At 38.0% G+C, this 21,898-nt stretch overlaps 1 protein-coding gene across 10 annotated transcripts in view; it reads right to left on the reverse strand.

Annotated features, from left to right (window-relative positions):
* LUC7L2 (LUC7 like 2, pre-mRNA splicing factor) overlaps positions 1–21,898 on the reverse strand; it is a 51,808-nt gene that overhangs the window by 25,629 nt on the left and 4,281 nt on the right. For 4 of the 10 annotated variants that reach the window (XM_004382386.2, XM_023736884.1, XM_023736881.1 and 1 more), the window contains exon 2: positions 13,588–13,682. In XM_004382386.2, coding sequence (XP_004382443.1) covers positions 13,588–13,682 — 95 coding nt within the window. Of the gene's footprint in view, positions 1–7,761; positions 8,896–13,587; positions 20,668–21,898 lie in introns of those variants that run through there. The other 6 variants (XM_023736883.1, XM_023736882.1, XM_023736886.1 and 3 more) reach the window with 5 other exon arrangements.

Below are 21,898 nucleotides of genomic sequence, written 5' to 3' on the forward strand. Positions count from 1 at the left end.
TGTCCTTTTATTCTGTGAGTAATAAACGCCTGGTGATCACAGCATTGGAACTGTCTGGTCTGTGCTCTGCTCCAAATGGTCCTTCACTAAGAACTTGTGAATACAGTGACACTGCATAGATCCTAGTCATCTATGATCCTCTGTCGATACCATCACAACTAAGCATCTACACTGGCACTGTGCCACGCACATGGGGAATATTTAAAACAAAAAACCCAACAACCACCTGCCATCGTGAGTGCAAGGAAACCATGGCTGGGTTAATACTCTCCATGGCCCCAAGAGGGCACCCCCATAACCACCCATGGACCAGTCCTCAGAAACCCGTGCTGCCCTGAGGACAGGCCCGCCGTCACCATAAACCCTGTCACTGTGCTGTCAACACCAAGTGCTCAGACACTTACTGCTGCTTCTTTCTTTTAACTAAATGAGCTTAAAACGGAACAAAACAAAACATCTGGTTATCATTATTCTAACTTAAAATGACCTTGTTTATGATGAAAGCAACAGGAAGAGTTTCAAACTTTTTAACTAGTAATTTACTTCATAATTAAAGTCTCTCTGCAAGTTTATTATTGGTGTTTTAATTAACAGACATCTAAATTCTTAAGATTGTAAATGGAAAAAAAAATGCTTATTTTTAATCGAATAAATTCAGCTCTGCATTTTCTCTTCTCCATCCTAAATCCTCAATGAAATTGTGACCAAGTAACAATACCTGATCCTGATAACTTCTCTCTTATATTCCTAAGCATTTTATACTGTATTTTACTGTTAACACAGTCAGTTCTGTTAAGTGCTTTCTTCTGAAATTCCAAAAGTGAATGTTATCTCCCCAAATGGGCTCTAAGCTTCACGAGGAAGATAGATACCTATTTCTCTTACCTTCCCCTCCTACATAAAAGACCTAGTTTTGCACAACCCATGACTATTAAATAAACTCGACCACTTGACTAAGAAATTCTAAGAACTTAAGGAAACAATGAAAGAAGTACACTGATAAAGGTCAATAGTTTTGTTGTTGTTGAGAATACACACAGCAAAACATATGCCAATTCAGCAGTTTCTCCATGTACAATTCAGTGACATCAATTACATTCTTCAAGTCGTGCAACTATTCTCACCCTCCTTTTTGAGTTGTTCCTCCCCTATTAACATAAACTCACTGCTCCCTAAGGTTCCTATCTAATCTTTGGAGTTGCAGTTGTTGCTTTGATCCTATATAAACAGTTCTTAAAAGAGCATAATGCTCCAGGCAGAGATTCTTCACTAGTTAACCTAGACTACTGTCTGGTTTTAAGGTTTAAAGATTATCTCAGGGCGATAGTTTCAGGAGCTCATTCAGCCTCAATGGCTCCAGAAAGTCTGGAGTCCATGAGAATCTGAAATTCTATTCTGCCATTTTACTCCTTTTGAACAGGATTTGTCTATAGAATCATTGATCAAATGTTCAGTAATGGTAGCCAGGCAAGTTTAACAGTGTTGTTTTTGATATAAAATAACTAGAAGTGTTTTAAGAACCTAGCAATAGGGGTTTGGTTAATTCAGTTACGAAACAGCCATACAATGAAACACTACGCAGCCACGAAAAACGGTGCTCTTGATATACTAAGAGAAGGTGATAATGGAAGACATACAATAAAATGCCATTTTTGCAAAATTAGCTAAACAAATTGCTTTGAGTCTGTTTGAACTTTTTGGATTGGTTGAATTATATACAATTAAACCCGTCATCACTGAGTCAATTTCAACTCATAGTGACCCTGCGGAACAGAGTAGAACTGCCCCATAGGGTTTCCAAGGCTGTAATCTTTACGGAAGCAGACTGCCACAGCTTTTGCCTGTGGAGTGGCTGCTGGGTTCGATCTGCTGACCTTGCAGGTAGCAGCCGAGTGCTTAACCACTGCACCACCGGGGCTCCTTTAGCACATCTTACTCTTAAAATCAGAAAAAAAAAAAAAAATCAATGAAGTCACTTTAATTTGAGAAAAAAATTTAAGTAATGCAAACAGGCATATGGAACCTGGACATCAAAATCAAATAAAAAGCAAATCAAATGGGTGATTTATACATTTGAGTGTACTGCCAACTGTAAACGAATGGTACAATGTGCTAATGAACATATCAGTGACAAAACATTTCAGGCACAGTAACACCTCCAAGTAACTGCAAAATACACTTGCTTTGTTATAGGTATATTTGGTCAGTTGTATGCGCTAGACCCTGAAGGAAATGAAAAAACAGTACAAGAACATAATTCCTGCTATCAAGCACCTCAAAAGAAAAGCTTGGCGATCTACTTCTGAAATATCAGCCATTGAAAACCCTACGGAGCACAGCTCTACTCTGACACTCAGGATGCGGAGCTGACTCAAGGGCAACTGGCTATCACATAACATGTTCTCAATGCTAAAAAACAAGACATTAACCTAAAGCAAGAGTCACAAAGGTACACAAAGATGTATACCCAAGGATTTCATTGCCACATTGTATCCAGAAACAAAAACAATTAACAGTGGCTGGGTAACTTAGGGAACAGCCATAGTATGAAATATTATGCATGCCTTCTTAAAAAATTAGAAATAGACCACTGATATGGAAACTTCTGCAAGACAGGTGAAGTGGGAAAACACACACACACACACACCACTATAATGCCTTTTAAAAAAAAAAAAGTACCAGCACACACACACACAGACATGTGCACACATTTGTAAATGCACAGAAAACGGGAGTGAAAGCTATACACTAAACTGCTGGGAAGGGGGATACAGAATAATGGGGAATGTTCATGTCTTATGCTTCATCCTCTTGTGCTTCAAGATGATTATTATTTAAGTAATAAAATAAGACAGACCGTGCACTGGACCAAGTCAGAAACCTCCCTTTACCTCTTATTACCCATTTGACCCTAAGAAATTCACTTTAACTCTCTGAACTTCTCTTTTCTCTGCTACTCCAAGGTTGTTGTGTGGATCATATGATGTTCATCCAAGAACTCTGAAAACAGATTGTCAGCCCACTTATTTCTGCATACTGACTGCACTGGGATAAAGCTCAGTGAGAGAGGGACACAATCTTTCTTGGTCATTGTTGTATCTCCAATACCGATAACAGTGTCTCAATAGGCAACAGGTGTGCAATACTGTTACACACAATACATTATTATATTATAGCTAAATGGGCATTGATGAATGAAGGACATATTTTCTTGTATCATTACTTTACATATTTCTAACGCTTTCATCTTCAAAGGACTTCAGAAAAGAGAGATATCTCTACTAAGCAATGTATGGGGAGGTTTTCAGGCAGAATAAAATCCTCAAATAGAGATTATTTGCATAGGACAAGTTGAAGAGGAGAAACAAGGGGCACAGCCTGAGCAGATACTCCAAGAGGAGAATAGGTATTTCCTACCTGGGAGGATGCAGAGCAAGTTAAGTGGGACCAGATGATCTGTTAAGAGGATGGGGGAAGATGATGTGGAAAAGCAGGAGACCGGGTGACTCTGGCCCACAGGCTGCCAGTTTGCAAGCTCTAAGTTGTGGAAGATTCTGAACAGGAGTCAACAAATGCAGAATTTACACTGCAGGCAAAGAAGAATGCTGGACTGCTTGCACAGAAACATGACACAATGAAATCTATGTTTTAGAAGCATCATTAACACTCCTGGATGGACAAAAAGAAAAAGAGAGACCAAGGGCAAGTGAGGCTATTACCACAATCCAGGAATAAGGCCATAAGGGTCAAATTAGAGAAGGAAAGGAAAAGGAGGTGACGGAGATAGAATGGAGTGTAAAGAAGAATAGAAGCATTTAAAGGGGGTAGCACGTCTGAAATCATCGATTTCACCGCCACCTTCCCCAAAACACAGAAATCAAGGCTCAGAGAGGTAAAGTGGTTTGCCTAAGATCATAAGCTAGTGGCAGCAGAGCAAAAATGTGAACCCAGGCCCTAACTATAGCTCAGTATTGTTTCATTAACACTACAGTCTCAACTGACAGTCTTTAACTAAATGGAAATATTCTTACACTACTTCAAGCACCTCAAAGAAAAGCTAAGAGCAAAAAAAAAAAAAAAAACACAAAAAGGCAACAAATGATAATAATTTAGATAGAGAAGAAAGGCAGCAAGGAACATAAGACTAGGTAGCAACAACAGTAAAGTTCCAACTGGAATGCACACCAGCATGAGAAAAAGTGAAATAAAAGCATGACAGGAGGACAGAGGGCACAGGGATCATAAACCAGGCCTGGGGTGTGGCTCTTCTCATCCACCGCTCCAATCCCAGCCCTGCTTTCTACAACAGGAGTCAGCTACACTTGGATCCTTACCTCTTGGACCTTCCCTTCCTCCCCTGGAAACCCTATGGGGTCACTATGACTCGGAATCGACTCAACAGCAGTGGGTTTCTTTTTAGAAAGGAGAAAGGGTATTCCAGGCAGAGACAAAGGTAAGCAAAAGTGAGAAGCACACTGGCAAGACGAAATAGTGCGACAACAGTGAGTAAGTCAGGTGAGCAGAAAAGACTTTGGGAGTGGCTGCCTGGATTAATGATTTCAGGTTTTTGACTATATACAATAGGGAACCACCCAAAGGTTTTGCGGAAGGAGCCCATGTCAGGCATGACTGGCTTCTTCTCAACATTCAGATCTCTTCAAATGTCACTTCATCAAAACAGTTTTCCGCAACCATCCTGTCAGAATCCCCCCAACCCAGACACTCTAAATTCCCCGACCATGCTTTTCTGGCAGAGCACTTACCACCACCTAAAAATCACACTGCCTCTCTTCATCCGTGGCTGTGTGCCTCCCGCATCAGAATGTAAGCCCCTACTTCTGTATCCCAGCACCTAGCGCACAGCAAGTACTGAGCACCAAAGCCAAACCAGCTGCCGCGGAGCTGACTCCGATTCATAGTGACCCTACATGTCAGAGTGGAACTGTGCTTCATGGGATTTCCAATGTCTGATTTTTCAGAAGTAGATCACCAGGCCTTTTTTCCAAGGTGCCTCTGGCTGTACTCGAACCTCCAACCTTCTGGTTAGCAGGCGACTCTGCATTAACTGTTTACACCACCCAGGGACTCCAGGGACTCAGTAAGTACTTGTTAAATGAACGAATGCTGATCTTAGCAATTGGCACTACTCTGGGAGAGATGGAAAAAATAAACAAATCACCTCTTGCAGGAGAATTTTTTTGGTTAGCTTTTACACTTAAAATTAGCCGTTTTTTTTTTTTTTAAACAGTTATACAATCACTGGCTTGTACTTGCTGGTGATATGACTTTAGAAATAACAGCTCTAAAAGCAAATACTGTAAATTCTCTTTACCTTCTCCAATCAGCCCTTATTAATCAAATCAATCCCACTCTCGCACCCTTTTCTACTTATTTTCTCTGCTTAATTCCAACCTACTAAATCCCAGCACCCAAAACACTATTATAGTTAATACAATAAAGGGGAAAAAAATCAAAACCACCTACCTAAACTTGGAAATTTTACAAGTTATATTATCTAAATATATCAATATATATTTCTGTATTCCTTACAGACCAAAAAAGTTTAGGGGTAATATATATTCAAAATGTTTTAACTCTATATGTCAGAGTAAACATCAAATGCTTTTTAAAATTCCCTTAATGAGTAAGAATCAACAAACTAGAAAGGATTTTGCTAAGTCATATGGTCCTGCCACTTGTACATCATGATAGAACTCATCCCATTGTAAAAAAAAATAGTCAGAATATATTTTAATGTTTGTGGTTACTCACTTATACAATAAAAAGTTTTGCTTGTTTCAAGTCTTCATTTATTACCATCTATTTTTCTACATTGTTCTAAGATCTACATGCTCTGAATGATGCATTTATATCCCCATCTTCCCTTTCTCAATGAACAGCCTCAGACAACACACTAGTTTCTTCAGATGTTTTAAAAATGCAGTTTACAAAACTGTACATTTTTCTAAAAAATATCCAAAAGGTTGAGGGATTACTGAGAGCATAATTCCTGGTTCTTAGTTAATAGCATTTACTGAGAATCACTATACAGAAAAACAAACATGACATTGGAACTTATCAACAGCAATGGGTTACCAGACTATAAAACACAATCTGCTTCAACAGACCTCCTCCTTCTGCTTTGTTTGGGAGTATTCTGTCTTTGCTACTTTCCATCTATAGTTTCAAGAACCATCCTAATAATAGGTCCAAGATCTAAGACATGCTTCAAAAATTTTTTTAAATGGAGAAGAGACATATAATGATAAAAGAAATAAGGTGGGCTATGTGTAAAATAATTATTGAAGCTGGCCCTCTACTTCACTATGTTTGCAATTTTCTATTAAAAAAGTTAAATGGGAAATTTAGCAACGATTATTGATGATGGTTGTCCAACAGGATTAACATAATTGATAATCACTAAACCGTACACCTTAAAAATGTTGAATTGGTAAATGTTGTGCTATATGTATTTTTACAATAGGAAAAAAAGTTAAAAAAAAAAAAGATTTCTCCCTCAGACTGACTGAATAATACTGTAGAATAAAAATTAAAAATATAATCAATTCGTATTTGATTTATGAAGACTAGACACCACTGCCAGATAGTTCAGCATACCTAGATGCATATGTATTTGTATTTAACCACTAATTCAAATAATGGATGGATGTGCTGACCACTTCAACTAGGGACAAAGAAAAAATCAGAACAAGATTCTAGAACACATGGTCTCTGGGTCACCTTAAAAAAAAAAAATCACTTCTATAAGCCTAAAGTATATTAAGTATCTAAAAATGAATGATTGTCTTATGCTCTAATTTTGGTTGTTATTTGAAGTTTCAAAAATAAATTAAACATTAAAAATAATTTTTTAAAATATGAATGACTGTAAGATTATTCAGAATGACAGAAAAGGGCATGTGTACCTCAAACTGAACAGCTCAGAATACTCACGTGCCCATTTGCTAACGAAGCTCCAAACTATACTCAGGATTTGGTTTTAAAGTATGACAAAACCCCAGAAACCAAACCCACTCCCTTCGAGTCGATTCTGACTTATAGTGACCGTACAGGACAGAGCAGAACTGCCTCATAGGGTTTCCAGTAACTTTTAAATTATCCACCGGGAAGCCTCTACTTTGCTAGGCACCGAAAGTGTTTTTTGGTTTTGGGAGACTCTACACAAATGCTTGCTAAAGGAATGTATTTTTCTAGTAGACTGAGAAAAACAAAATACAAACAAGTAAATCCACAAAGCAAAAAGACATAATACACATCTCCAAGTCAAGTCTGGAGGGGGGAAAAAAAGGTATTTTGCCACCTGGGAAGCTCTAGAAGTTTGCTGTCATATTTAATAAAAAACAAAAAAATCAAGCCAGTAATTTGGGCTACTGTCAAGACACCTGTTAAATACCAAAGGAGCCCCCCTAAAAACCATTTCTGGGGAAGGGATTATTTACATGTTAAGAAAGAATCTATGGCCTAATTTTTGTATACTTGCATGAGTAACCAACTGCTGTCATATTTTGATAAGCAACTCAACAAAACCAAGATGCTCTCTAGCTCCTTATCTATTAAAAGCGAACAGCTTTACTATTAACATTCGTTAATCTCTGAAACTCGGTCTGTTTTGAAACAGAATTATTTAGCACTCTGCTTTTGGATGGATCGATTATTCAGTCAACACGACGAGAGGCACTGCTCTAGATGCTGCGGATACAGCGCTGAAGGAAGCCAGGTCCCTGCCTTCAGGACACTTACATGCTAGCGGCTGGGTGAGGAAATTGTGTGCAGGTCTACTTCTGATCACTTATTCTGCTTCTCCATACGTTCATGGCTCTTTTCGTATGTACTATCAAAGAGACTTCAGCAGTTTAAGCACTCAGGTTTGTGTGTACCCAATTAACTGATTTTAGACCAAGCCTTAACAGAAAGTCAGAGAAGCAATAAAGAGTTTCAATTAGTAAAAATTGCACTTTGGATAAAACCCAGAACTTACTGGGACATCATAAAATCAAGTCAGTCAGAATTTTTGAGCAGCCAATACTCCCATCCAATCCCTTCAAAAAGGCAGATAAACTTTTAATAGTAACTTTAAGAATGTCAAAATCCCTAACCCTGTCCCTAATTATTTCTTAAGATTAGTTTTCAACCCCCCCCCCCTTTTTGAGCAGCAGAGTCATTTCTGAAAACAAAAATTCATGGAAAATTCCTACATTTAAAATATGTAAAATTTTTGTTGAAACAGAAGCGTTTCGCCTAGCTCCATGTCCCTAGTCCGTGAGATGCCTACAGATAACCAGAAGCGTCTGAAAGTCACTGCCCTTGGTAACTGCATTATCTTAAATACTAACAAACCAACCTCATCCCCCTGTATTTTGAATAGTATTTAGACTCATGTAAATCTGAGATTCCTGCATGGTATTTACAGAATACTCTGTGATTCTATGACTGTGAAACATTTGACAAGCACAATTTCTCTGAGCCTTCATTCTTCCCATCTATAAAATGATGACTCTAGACTAGAAAACGCTGAGGGCCTGTCAACACTAAAATTACATTCTCTGATGAGGGCTATAATAAAATTAGTAGTGGCCATTTCTGAGTTTGGGGCAAGCATATTATGAGAGTAAACATTTCCATGTCTGCAGATCTTAATTTCAGGCTTCTGTGACCATTTCTAATTTTGACTTAATGCCTTCTGTGAATTACTGCTATCACCAACTTTCTCCCAGATCATTAGGAACTAAGTGGAAAGACTGTTTGTAAATACTTCAATATCCTTATCTTTCCCCGGGAAAGGTACGCACCAGAAATAAAGTCTTGGAGAAAGAAGCGACGACTCTGCTTAGGTCTGTGCTGTGCCTGCATCTGAAAGGGGACGATGTCTACTGTCTGCGTGACGGGGAGGGAGAACAGGGAGAGATCAAGTGTGCCAAAAATGGGGAAAGAGTGAGACTAAAACAAGTGAATATTCCAGATGAACTGGAAAATAACCCAGGCCTCTGATGTACACTGACTTCCCAAGCTATAAGAAATATTCATGCTTCTTATAAAAATCATAATTTAAAGTTACATATAATTATTTTGATTTTCTGTTCTACATTGTACTGTCTCTGACTAATTTTTCAGTCTAAGAATTAGTTATACCAAGCTAATCGGAGGCAAAACGTGATGGAGACACTTTCATCAAACGGAACTCCACAAAAATTTCATACCAAATGCCAATTACATTTTTAGATACATTCTCCAAGTGCTTGATATAAAGTCTAACTTCTTTATAATGAAAAAAGTCAAGGAATATATTTCTGTGTATTCTTCTGCTAAACAATCTAGAATTTTGGTGAGTCACATTCTGCTGAAAGTGACAGATCTAAGGAACAAGGTCAGGAAAACAGAATGTGACCTCTACCTAACAAAGAAAAAGCACTATAAAATTAACAGCTACAATTCAGTTCTTTTCCTTCTTCATGTAACAAGTAAAAAGGAAAGGAACCAGCATCTTCAACATAAAGAGGTGTGAACTGTTAGAAAGGCTGTCTTCAAGGCCTACAAAGTGAATGATACCCATGAGGAACATGCTCCCCAGAACAATCAATCAATAGGAGACCAAAGGGCAATATTTGCCCAAAAGCAAAGTTCAGAAGGCAGGAAAGGGCAGGAAAGCTGGGCAAATGGACATGGGGACCCCAGGGAGGAAGTGGGGTGAGTGCTGACACACTGAGGGGATAGCAACCAATCTCACGAAACAAGCTGTGTAGTAACTGTTGAATGGGAAACTAATCTGCTCTGTAAACTATTACCTAAACTACATTAAAATGTTCAAAAAAAACCAAGACTGTCCTAGAAAAGCAGTGTTTATTAGTTGCTAAAGAAGTCACAGCTTTATTATTACAAGCCATTCTATACACAGAATCAACAGCCATTCTTAGCAATAGTAAGGGTCACAAGGAAGTCACACTCTGGAGGATTTTCAAGTTCTCAAGGGCTCCACACTATGACAACCCTGGAGTCTCACAAAGTCTTACAGCCAGTCCTCTAACCTCTGCTTAAATTCTGAAAGAGGTTCACAATTATTTGACCCCATCCTTACATGTGACAATGTCTTGCCTATCAAGTAGACAAAAAGGAGACACTCCCTCCACCCAGTCTCCGGTAAGTGCCTAATCTAAAACATCATCAATTTTAAGCTTTACCATTATTTTCTGTACCGTAACAAAAATGCTACTGAGTAAGATAAAATGTTTCGCCAAAATCAATTCTAAGATGCATATCTCAGAGATGTTAAATGTGAAAAAAATGTGCATCTTATACTTGATCAGCAATAACTTTACAAAAGGGGCCACATAAACCAGAGACTCCATCAGCCTAAAAGAACTAGATGGTGCCCAGCTACCACCAATGACCGCCCTGACAGGGGACACAACAGAGTCCCTGATGGTGCAGGAGAAGGGTGGGCTGCAGAACTCAAACTCTAGTAAAAAGACCAGACTTAATGGTCTGAGAATGAAGGGACCCCAGAAAGCATGGCCCCTGGACTCTGTTAACCCAGAACTAAAACCATCCCCAAAGCCAACTCTTCAGACAAAGATTAGACTGGACTATGGGACATAAAATGATACTCGTGAAGAGTGTGCTTCTTAGTTCAATTATTTACCACTCAATTATTTAGACACAAGAGACTAAATGGGCAGCTCCTGTCTGGAGGCAAGATGAGAAGGGAGAAAGGGACAGAGCTGGTTGAATGGACATGGGAAATCCGGGGTGGAAATGAGGAATGTGTGGTCACATTGTAGGACAGCAACTAGGGTCACATAACAACGTGTGTATAAATGTCTGTATGAGAAACTAACTCGAGCTGTAAACTTTCACCTAAAGCATAAGTGAAAAAAAAAAAAAAAGGAACTTTACAAGAAGGCAAGTCTAAGACCAACCATTCATCCCTTTTACTTAACAAGAATATAAGAAATATTCTCTGCCAAGTAGAAAACATGCTGGGCAAGATAAAAGATCAGAAAATTGGGATTTGGTTCCAGTTTTAAATTAACAGAACTAAGTGATTCTGAATAAGTCATGTAATATAGTCATGGCTGATTTCTTATCTGTAAACTGTAGATAAACACCTCACAGAATTGTTTTGAGAACTAAATAAAAAGGTACCTTACAAAATGTAAAGTACAACCATGATGTGAGCTTTCTACTATTCACGCCATGTCTGAATAAAATCAACTCTTGATCAAAACAATAACAAGTCAGTCTTGTTATGGTTGGTTGTGAAGTATTAAAAAATAAAAACTAAATTCTGCCATTTTATAAATTAATCAATACCTTATTCATATTCCCAAAATCATTTGAATTTAGCCATTAGACAAAATGAGTTTAACTGTTAAATTTGATACAATTGTAAATGTGGAGAATCAAAGTATACTACAGATAATTAACATATGAGAGCACGGTAGAAAATAATTATGGAAACTCTAAAGAGTAGATATGAACGTTTATTATCTGCTTATCATCTTCACAGCCCTAATTCAAGTGCTCAGAAACTGGATTTTTTTGTCTTGTGATACTGCGCTGGAAAAAAAAAAAAAAATCAGGGCTCTTTTTAACATAATACAGTTTCAACTGTCCTTCCTACTGGAAAAAGGCAGAAGTGTGTCCTATTGTATATGCCCTGATAACTGTATATTTGGGTTAAGTCCTTAATCTAATTCTATCAAAGAAGAAACTGTTCATCTAAACATTTTAGACATTTTAAGCTAAAGAAACTCATCATCTCTGAAAAGGGAGGTCAGAAATCTTGTCTTCATTTCAGTCATTTCTGACAAATGAAGCCTCTCAAAGTTGGGCTCCTACTAGCACAGCCCTCACTGACCCCCACCATCAGCCCGTTGAAGGGAAGCTACTTGTAGTGAGTAGTTAATTTCAACCAAATCCCAAAGTCAGTGAATTGAATCCTGTTCCATTTACAGAGGTCCATCATCATGTGGTTTACTTTATTCTCCCCACCATGATTCTATGATATAAGTGTGCACAAATCTTAACATTAATGTATACTCTTTTGGATACAAATGTACTTTGCCTAAGATAGCAAAAGAAATTATTTTAAAAGTCAATTATATTATTTCTGAACTGAAAGTGCAAGTACCATGTATCACAATAACTGCTTCTGTATTCAAAATATGAAATGCTTTTAAAAAATTGCTCTGAAAAATGGAAATATAAAGAAATACATACCAACTCCTTTTGTGAATGAAGAAACCCATTATTTATTTATTTTAAAATGTGCTTCAGGTGAAAGTTTACAAAGCAAATGAGTTTCCTATTCAATAGTTTATACACAAATTGTCCCATGACATTGGTTGCAATCCCCGCAATGTGTCAGCACTCTTCCTACTACCAGCCTCATTTCCCCATTTCCATTTGGCTGGTTTTCCTGCCCCTTCCTGCCTTCTCATCTTTGCTTTTAGACATATGTTATCCTTTTGGTCTCATGCAGATGACTGTTGCAAGGGCATTTTCCTCACGTGTGTTAGTATTTATTTATAGTCCTATTATTTGGCTGAAAGGTGATCTCCAGGACTGCTTCAGTTCCAAGGGTGTCTAAGGGCCATAGTCTCAAAGGTTCCTCCAGTCTCTGGCGGACCAATAAGTATGATCTTTATGAATTTGAGTCTTGTTCTACATTTTTTTCCCACTCTAACAGAGATCTTCTAGTGTGATCCTGGTCAGAGCAGTTGGTAGTGGTAGCCAGGCACCATCTAGTTCTTCTGGTCTCAGGCTAGAGAAGGCTGTGGTTCACGTGGGCCATTAGTCCTCTGGACTAACTGTTTCCTTGAGTCTTTGGTTTTTTCACTCTCCTTTGCTCCAGATGGCAAGAGACCAATGGCTGTATCTTAGATGGCCGCTGGCAACCTTTTAAGACCCCAGACGTGACTCACCAAAGTAGGATGGAGAACGTTTTCTTTATGACCTGTGTTATGCCAATTGACCCAGATGTCCCCCGAGACTATGGTCCTTAGTCTTCAAGCCCAGTAACTCATTATCGTGTCTGATTATGTCTAGGCTGTTTCCATGACTGTGTCCTCTGTGTGCTCCATTACATATATGAATATACTTGCAGCACATAACAAGTATGCATGTAGAAATATTCACAGCCAAACCTATATATGCACATGGGTGTACTCCCATATGTTCTCCCACACCTATTCAGCATACATATCTACCTATGTATCCACTCATAAATTACTGTTTGTTACTACCGTTGTTGCAGGGTTATGTACGTTATAGTATTTACCTTCATTGCCTTTTATTCTTGTGTACCTCTCAATGTCTTCCCTTGCCTTGGTTACGTTGTGCTGACCTCCCCCATGTTGTGTACTGCCTTTCCTTTCACCAAAGGAAACCCATTACTGCAGACTTAGATCATCAACCTGAATAAATAAACAATGAGATGCAAATCCCCTCCTCTAACCATAGTGTTAAAAAAAAAATTACTGTATAATTTCATCAAGTAGATTAATTTTATCAAGTAGTTCATTTTGGTAGTATACCAGTAATCAAACATGAGACTTAATAAATACGTACAGTTCCAGAGAGGACATCATGGGGGCAACAGTTGAGAAGGTGACTCTTGCATACTCTGTCGTCACTGAATTTGATTCGTTGACGAGTAGTATCTCCTGTAATATAGAAAAGTTGGTAACATTCAAGGTTAGACAACTGGAAAGTATTTATTTTCCAAGATTCCTACTATCACTAGCCTTTTATGTGTGGCTCTATACACACACATTTATAAATCAGCTCAAGAAGGATTAGTTTTTTATAAAACATCCTACAGAAAAACTACTTTAGACAACATGCAGTTGCAGTATGTGTACTGCACACGTAATTCAAAAAGTCAAAGTGGGAAAGCAATGCATTCTGTTAAACAGAGTACTTCAGAAAAGCATCGGATTTTAGAGCAGGAATGGACCTTAAAGATTACAGAGTCCAACTCCTTCATACTGCAGATGAGGAAACTGAAGCCCCAAGAGGTTAAGCGAACTGCAGAAGACCCACCAGAAGAGTTTCTACTTATTGGTATATAGCGTTCCCTTCTTGACACTACGTATTGATTTATTTTGTAATTATTTACATTAATTGAAAAACATAAAAAGTAATCTGGGCAAGCATTGCATACACACTGCGAGTCCCCACTGAACCCCAGACGCCATTTCTTCCACTATTTTGTTCCAGCTGTAGTGTCTCCCTTTTGCTGCTGGGAGGAGTTAGAGAGGGTAGAATAACGTGTTTAAGAGCGTACAAACCTGGAAGAAGGACTTACACACCAGTCAAACAAAGGCATACTGCCTAAAAGAAACGTTCACTTTAATGCCTCCAAAGGTCCCATACTTCCACATCTTATGCAGTCTGTGCTATTGATGCCAAACTGGGTACGTTTATACTCACTCTCTCTTCACATAACACAGTATACCTCCTAAACAACAGAAGCATCCAACCTGCTTATCGAATATGGCAAACTACTTGAAACCTTAAAGAAACCAAGAGTAAGAAAGGTAACTAGCTTTAATAACAAAATATAAATGTTAGTTCAAACTATTTTCTTTAGGATTTCTTTGCAAAAACAAAAGAAAAAACTCGTTAAGAGTGTTTCTTCTTTCTATGTAGAATGATAAGCCCTAAGAAATATGTTTTATTTTAGCCTCAAATGGTAATAACCTTGATGTCATCACTGATGAGTGAAAACCTACTGGTGAATTACGGAAGCAAAAACAACTGCGTGGCAACAAAACAAATTGTAAACACCTTTGTACTTCACATGAGGCCCAGAGCACTCCAGAAACTTTCAAGGAAGTCATTCAACGATTTAAATTAATTTTTGCATTTTCACATGTGAATAATAAAGTTAAACTTTACCCCTTATTATGGTCTTATTTTAGTCAACTAAATACGGCCATTTTTATGGGGCAAGATTTTGTTCAAATTGTTTGAACTTGTTTAAATAGACTTATTAAACATTTTAATCTTTCACCAGGATACATAAAATTTCATCAACAGTAGTACACAGCTAAAATAATAGCTTCATAGCAGTTCAACAATAGGTTTTCTAGAGGCTAGTCTCTAGTTAAAGTAGGTTATTTTTGACACCACAACTTGGAATTATCCATTTAGTGTTCACGCCTGCTACTATAATAAAAGTTATTTGGATGGTCCTTTCTTTCTTTGAAACACAACTGCTTTTGTTCCACATTCATTAACACATCTGAAAAGTTAGTGATAACTCACGGCTCGGCGAATGCGGGGCCTTTCTGACACTCCCTTGCAGATTGAAGTAGGCAGGCATAGATACATTGAACCTTTACAAATAAAACAAGGGGCCAGATTGTTCAGTTTGTACAGAGTAGACTCTGCCAGCAATTTCAATACAGCATCTAGAAGTACATGTTGACTGTAAAGATTCTCGTATATGAAAACAAAAGTGAACAAAATCAGCGTGTTTTATGTTTTAAATACTGACTTAACAAGTGTGACCCCAGAGAAGAATATGGTTGATAACAAGTAAAAGTTCAAGGCTGCAGCTCTGGAAAGTGGTCCTTGGGCCAGCTGGGGTTAAAAAAGTGTCGTTAAAAAGTGTGTTTCACCAAGACTTTGGCGAAGGCCTCAGCTCATGTCAGAATGGTATTATACGATAAGCTCACACCAGAACGGCAACGCTGTTAAGAGGTTTCTTGCTTCCTAGCATAAAAGAAAAATCTGTGTCAAATCAGAAACTTAGTTATGCTAACAAAATGAAAGATAATGCAACTTTTAAAAGTAGGAGGAAAAAACAAAACAAGCAGCTTAGACATGTGGAGTCTTCCTGCTACAGGTACCTAGGTTTTGGTAATGCAATATAGAATCATTTCAGCACTTTGCTAAACTAATGGCTCAAGGGTATTTTACTATAAGCCAGGCTTTACAATTAAAAAATCAAGATTCACAGAAGTTTTACTAATCAAGTAGGGTGACTGTTTTTGCTTAAGAAATAACAGCATTAAATCTACTATTAAGACATATGTGCCCTGAAGACACAGTTATCGGATAAAATTTGAACAATTCCAAATATGAACATAACTAACAGTACTCCTGGTGAGCTTTAAAAAAAAGAATCAGTTCTATAAATGCCAAGAAACACCTTAAAATAACTCCTCACTACACATGAATAGGTGCTTTATAAATCTTTGATAACTGTAGTAAACACAATAACAATAAACACAGCTATCAAATACTACTAGCCTGTGTATTACAGAAACGTTTAATAAAACCCTAATAATTTGGGATACAGAAATACCCTGAGAGGGACTAGCAACTGAATATTTGTTTATTGATATTTTTTAAGTTTTACTTAAGGAACTTTAAGGATAACACTTTCAAATAATTTGGCTACATTACCATGTAGAATGTAATAAACTGATTTGGACTTATGACATGAAAGTATAATCAACTAAACAAAGAATTTAAAAATAAAAACACTAATGATTTCAGTTTCTGTCAAGATATCTGGCCCAAACCATGTTTTTCAAAAGAAACTAGGCAGAACAGTGCCCATTTAAAAAAAAAAAAAAGTTTCAAATAATAGGGAACAAATATGAACCAGATCTCCTTATAATACAAAGGATTATTTTATGAATTTGATGTACTGTATCTTTGGGTTTTCTGGGCATACATTCAAATAAAAAAATAACCTAAATTAAGAAAGAAAGGAAAAAAAAAAAAAGGGCTCTGTTACACTAAGGTTGGATCTAAATCACAAACTCAAATCTATTCTTGAACATACCCTCTGGGCTAGGCAATGGGGTTACAAAGAGTTACATAAGGGGTTATATAAGACAAGCTCTCTATCCTCAAGAAGCCCATGATTTTGCCAGAGAAATAGGACATATAAATGAATTAACAAGTAATAATACAAGCAGCATGATCCAAGTGTCAAATGGGTGTTTCAAATAGGTAGTACTTCAGGAATTCTAAGACTAAAATGACCAGCAAGGACTGGAGAGGCTGGAAAGGCTTAATGCAATAAGTAGAAGGCAAACTTTGAGGGAAAGAGGACTCTGATCAAAGGAAACAAGCGTGCATTTGAAATGGAGTAATATCTTCAACAAAGCTAAAAAAAAAACCCTCCATTGCCGCTGAGTCGATTCCGACTCATAGCAACCCTGTAAGACAGAGTAGAACTGCCCCCATAGGGTTTCCAAGGAGCATCTGGTAGATTTGAACCGCTGACCTTTTGGTTGGCAGCCGAGCTCTTAAACACTGTGCCACCAGGGCTCCTCAACAAACCTTACAGAAGCAGAAAGGTCTGGAACAGTAAACAGAACATATTCAGCTTTGTCAAACAGCTTAAGGCAGGAGAATGGCAAAGCTGGGGCTAGAATATTTTTGGAAGTAAAACCTGATTTCTTAGATAATGTTTCTTCATCTTCTTAACCCAGATTAAAAAATGTGTAGACAAAGAAAGGAAAGAAAGTTTAAGAATGAGAGGGCAGAGATTTGACCATCATTTCAGTCAACAACACAACAAAAAGCCCTTCCCAGAAAAGCAGGGAGGTCTCTTCCCTATAACCTGCACAGTAATTAATGAGGCTTTGTAAATGACTATGATTAGAAACTTGGTTTGCAACTTGGGAGGCAAAGTGTTTTTCATTTGCATGGTGCAGCAAAAAATTTTATTATTATTTCCTACCAAGCTACTATCTTCAAACTAGGAACTCTCTTACCTCCCTCTTTTGTTCAATCCTTCATGAGTTCCATGAACCCTAACCTTTATCTGGGGCCGTGTGAGTTACGGGCGCACAATAAAAACTGGAATGCATGCTCTTCCTCTCCAGGTCTTTCAGCCAGAGCCGACGGTGGCGCTGGGGAATATGGGCAGGCCACTGAAAGAGGGCTCCTGCCCAAACTGTAGTAAAACACTGCTGTTTGCAAAATCCCCTCCCATTTGTTGGGAGGGGAAAAATAGCTCCATTGTAATCCCCAACGCTGCTATTTTATGGCCCTGCCTTCTGAGATGAAACCAGACCTAAGTATTAGTAGTAACACTTAAAACCTCAGCCAAGATGGTATTGAACGTGGTGCATGCTACTTCCCCAACACCCACCTCTCCCATGTCACCCACCCACCCTCTCCCTCCCAAACAATAAACCACATCAACTTTCATAGATGCATGTGCTATTTTAAAAACATCAAAATTTTACTTTACCCATTCTCTCCGATGCTCCCTGTATTTCTAAGCTGTGAGTGGATGCCCATGCTATGTGATCAACAACGGTGAAGGCTGAGCAAAAGTGAACTGAGTTTAGTATTATAATTTTAAAGGAATCTTAAAGTTTGTAATATTTGACATATTTAATGGTATGCAGAATCCTTATTTTACTGCACATTATCAGGCATTAATGGCAAGCAATTTATAAAAACAATTAGTATTTCTTTTGTACAGCATTAGCTTGGAGCTTAGCTTAGGGGAAAGAAAGAAGAGACATTCAGCAGCATACAAGCACATCTAAGCATACCCTAGTCCACAAATGGAGCCGGGACAAGGGAAGCCCTCCCCACAGGTACACTTGATAGGGGCCGAGCGTCACAACTGGTTTGGGACAGGGCAGACCCCTTCCCTCTGAAGAGCAGCACCCCTTTAGGGCAGGGAAACTGAGAGCTAGAAAGAGGTACAGCATTCAAGTTTAACACTTCCAGTATCCCTGTCCCCTCAAACACTCAAATGCAGAGATGCCCCTCCTGCAACCATTTCTTCCAGCTTAAGTACACAGTACACAGTACTGAAGACACAGTAATGTGGGAACTACATAAAGACCCACGGCCAATTTCTGGTTTTAAAATTTCTAGTCTAGTACAGGGCAGGAAGAGACCTTAAGAAGTGCTCAAGTAAACCTTGTCTTCATGTGGAGTCAAAGTAAAAGCAGGGGACTATTACTGCATGGTGACTGTTGCACTGAGGAACCCATCTGATCACTTTTGTACCCTCTTCAAACTTTCTCACCAACTCTACCAACTTCTCCCACCTACCTTGGCTGTTCCTTTATAATTCAGCTTAAAAATCACCTATACGAACTCTTTCATAATTAATCTTTTAAAAAAAAAAAAACTCTTATTACTCCTTTACTTCATGTTCCCTTGTTAATACACTCAGTTTAATCCACTGTATGTTTGCATTTGTTTGATAACTTCTTTTTCAAATTTCAAAGGTTCACAGAAGGCTCACCTTACAAAACGACTCACCACCACACCTTGACATAATATGGTTATAGATGCGTTGAAAGCGGTTAATGTGACTTGATACATGTTAAACGTTGTAGGAATACATTTATTACACAAATAAGAGCACTAAGCCAAATATGGCAGTGGGAAAAGCCAACTATTGCAGTCTTCCTTCCAAGTGTAGTATCAAGTCATCTCTTTCTAACAGAACTTATAAAGTCCCACTGAGTAGGAATGGCAGCGTTCCTTTCCTCCAGGCTATCTTCTCACTCTTTTGGTTCATACAGTCCTACAAGTTTATAATTATAAATAGATACTAATATCACCCCCATCATAATCCCCATGACAAGCCCAGAAATTTAAAAAATGCAATGCCCCTCGTAGAAAAAATTTCCAGAATAAGTTTATTCTTGCTAGATATAATCAAAGATTAATAATTTTTTTTAAATAAAATCTACTAGCCCACTTATCCGTGTAGCTACATTATAAAGAACACAACTGGGAGACAGCCTTGGTAGGAGGAGAAAACGCCTGCAGGGTCTTTTAAGAGCTAACAGAATGGTGATGATGGAAACGTAAGGTAGCTGCATCCCAAGGGTTCTATTCCACCCCCAGCCCATCTTCTCCCATTCTATAAGCAAAGGGTCGTGGCCACTGGCAGGGACCAATCTCATGTCTGGGGGTACATGATTTAGGAAATCTCTCAGGGTATTTCTCTTTTCAGATTTAAAAGACACATTAGAAAAGCTTGAGTAAACAATTAAAAATTAAGTTCTAAAAGTGGGCTATATATAATTTGTTTTATGATATGTCATAAAAGAAATTCAGTCATTAAAAAGTTGCAGCCTGCTAATTTTTATATTTTGATACTTGCAGAGCTGCAATTCTGGTACAGTAACAACCATATTCTGGATGTCTTGTGCCTTCTATCATCCAGACCTTTCTATACACAAAATTAGAACTAACGAAAGCTACCTCTGGCTACGAAGAAATAGCTGGAAAGAATCAAAGAAAAGGTGATTGGGGGATTTATCTATTCAAAAAGACAAGTTTTCACTGGTCGGTGATAGCTATAAAAGCCAAGCAAAGCCTCCCCAAATCTAAAACCAACAAGCAAAGGAAAGAAAGGAAAAGGAAAAGAAACAAGAGCCATCAACGAACAGAGGTGACAGACAGCCCAATAACAAAGAGAGGAAGTTCAAATGAAAAACGGAGATTACCAATGAAGGAGGCATGAGCTCTAAACACACAGCAGAAATACTGTGTCACGCTGCATACACAGCAAAATCAGAAGGACAGCCTCCAGAAAAGGACTGAGACTCTGAGGCGGACCATAAAAACCAAAAAACCAAACCCGCTGCCGTCGAGTCGATTCCAACTCACAGCGACCCCCAGAGGACAGAGCAGGGTTTCCAAGGAGTGGCTGGTGGATTCAAACTGCAGACCTTTTCGTTAGCAGCCAAGCTCCCAACCACTGCACCACCAGGGCTCCAAAGGGGACCATAAAGGACTTTATTTGTTATGTTTTATTTCTTTTTTAAAAAGTTAAGGAAAATATATCTCCTCAATCCCACTACTTGCCTGTACCCTCAGCAACTATAAGCTTCAGTGCTTGCATGAACCACCTGGTATCGAACACTAGTTGGCTCACTAAACCCGACTCTGTCTGATCCATGACATCTACTTGCCTTTGCATTCCTGCTACCTTGCTGAACCATCTTGAACATGAAGCCTGCTACCATTTATCCTCATATGACAACCTACTTGTTGCAAATACACATTATGCAGAGATGAACAAAATTATTTTTCTTTGGTTTCAATTTATCTTTTTATTGAAGTAAAAGAACATCTTATACTGTTTTTCTGGACTGCTCTGTAGATAGAACTAATATTCAGAATTCAAAATTCAAAATAAGGAAAAAAATTTTTTTAAGTGATTCACTATGAAGGTGCTAACAGAGCTTTCAGTGTTTTCAATATGCTTGGAACTCTCATAAAGTCAAATACTCATGGAAACTCAAACTATTGTTTAGCCTTATGTTTTCTGAAACTTCTTATAATGAAAAAGAATTTACAGGCTCTCGATCAAGATATACCCTATTACTATTTCAAAAACGTGTGCTTGTACGTTGAGGGCTATGCCTCCGCCACTTAAAATGAACAATCCAAGTGGAACAGAAGAATGGCTTACAACTGACCAAGAAATGAATATTGTCTATGATGTTAATGACAAAAATTAAGAGAAAATACTCTCAATGTTGATGATAAATCAAGGAACACAGATTACAATAAAGATGATTTTATAAAGAAGAAAATCCACTGAAGGAAACACTACCTCAATCTTTGATTCAATAATTAGTTTTGCAGAAAGGCAGCAACATCCTAGAGATTATAATTATATATCATGAAATATATCAGAAACAAGTAAATGATTTTCTGAACTGTATTTTTCTGAGTCTCACCTAGGATGACCATCCCTTCAATTTTACATTCCATTAACTATAACTATCACACAATATAATAAACTGAAAAATTATGATCAATATACTCAACTGAGGAAGTATATCATACAGTTTAGAAAGACTGCCATGAAAAATAGCTAAAATTACCTGAAAGCTTTAACTTGCCCCAAATATTCCTTAAC

This window comes from Trichechus manatus, unplaced genomic scaffold, assembly GCF_000243295.1.
Source record: "Trichechus manatus latirostris isolate Lorelei unplaced genomic scaffold, TriManLat1.0 scaffold00093, whole genome shotgun sequence".
NCBI lineage: Eukaryota > Metazoa > Chordata > Mammalia > Sirenia > Trichechidae > Trichechus > Trichechus manatus.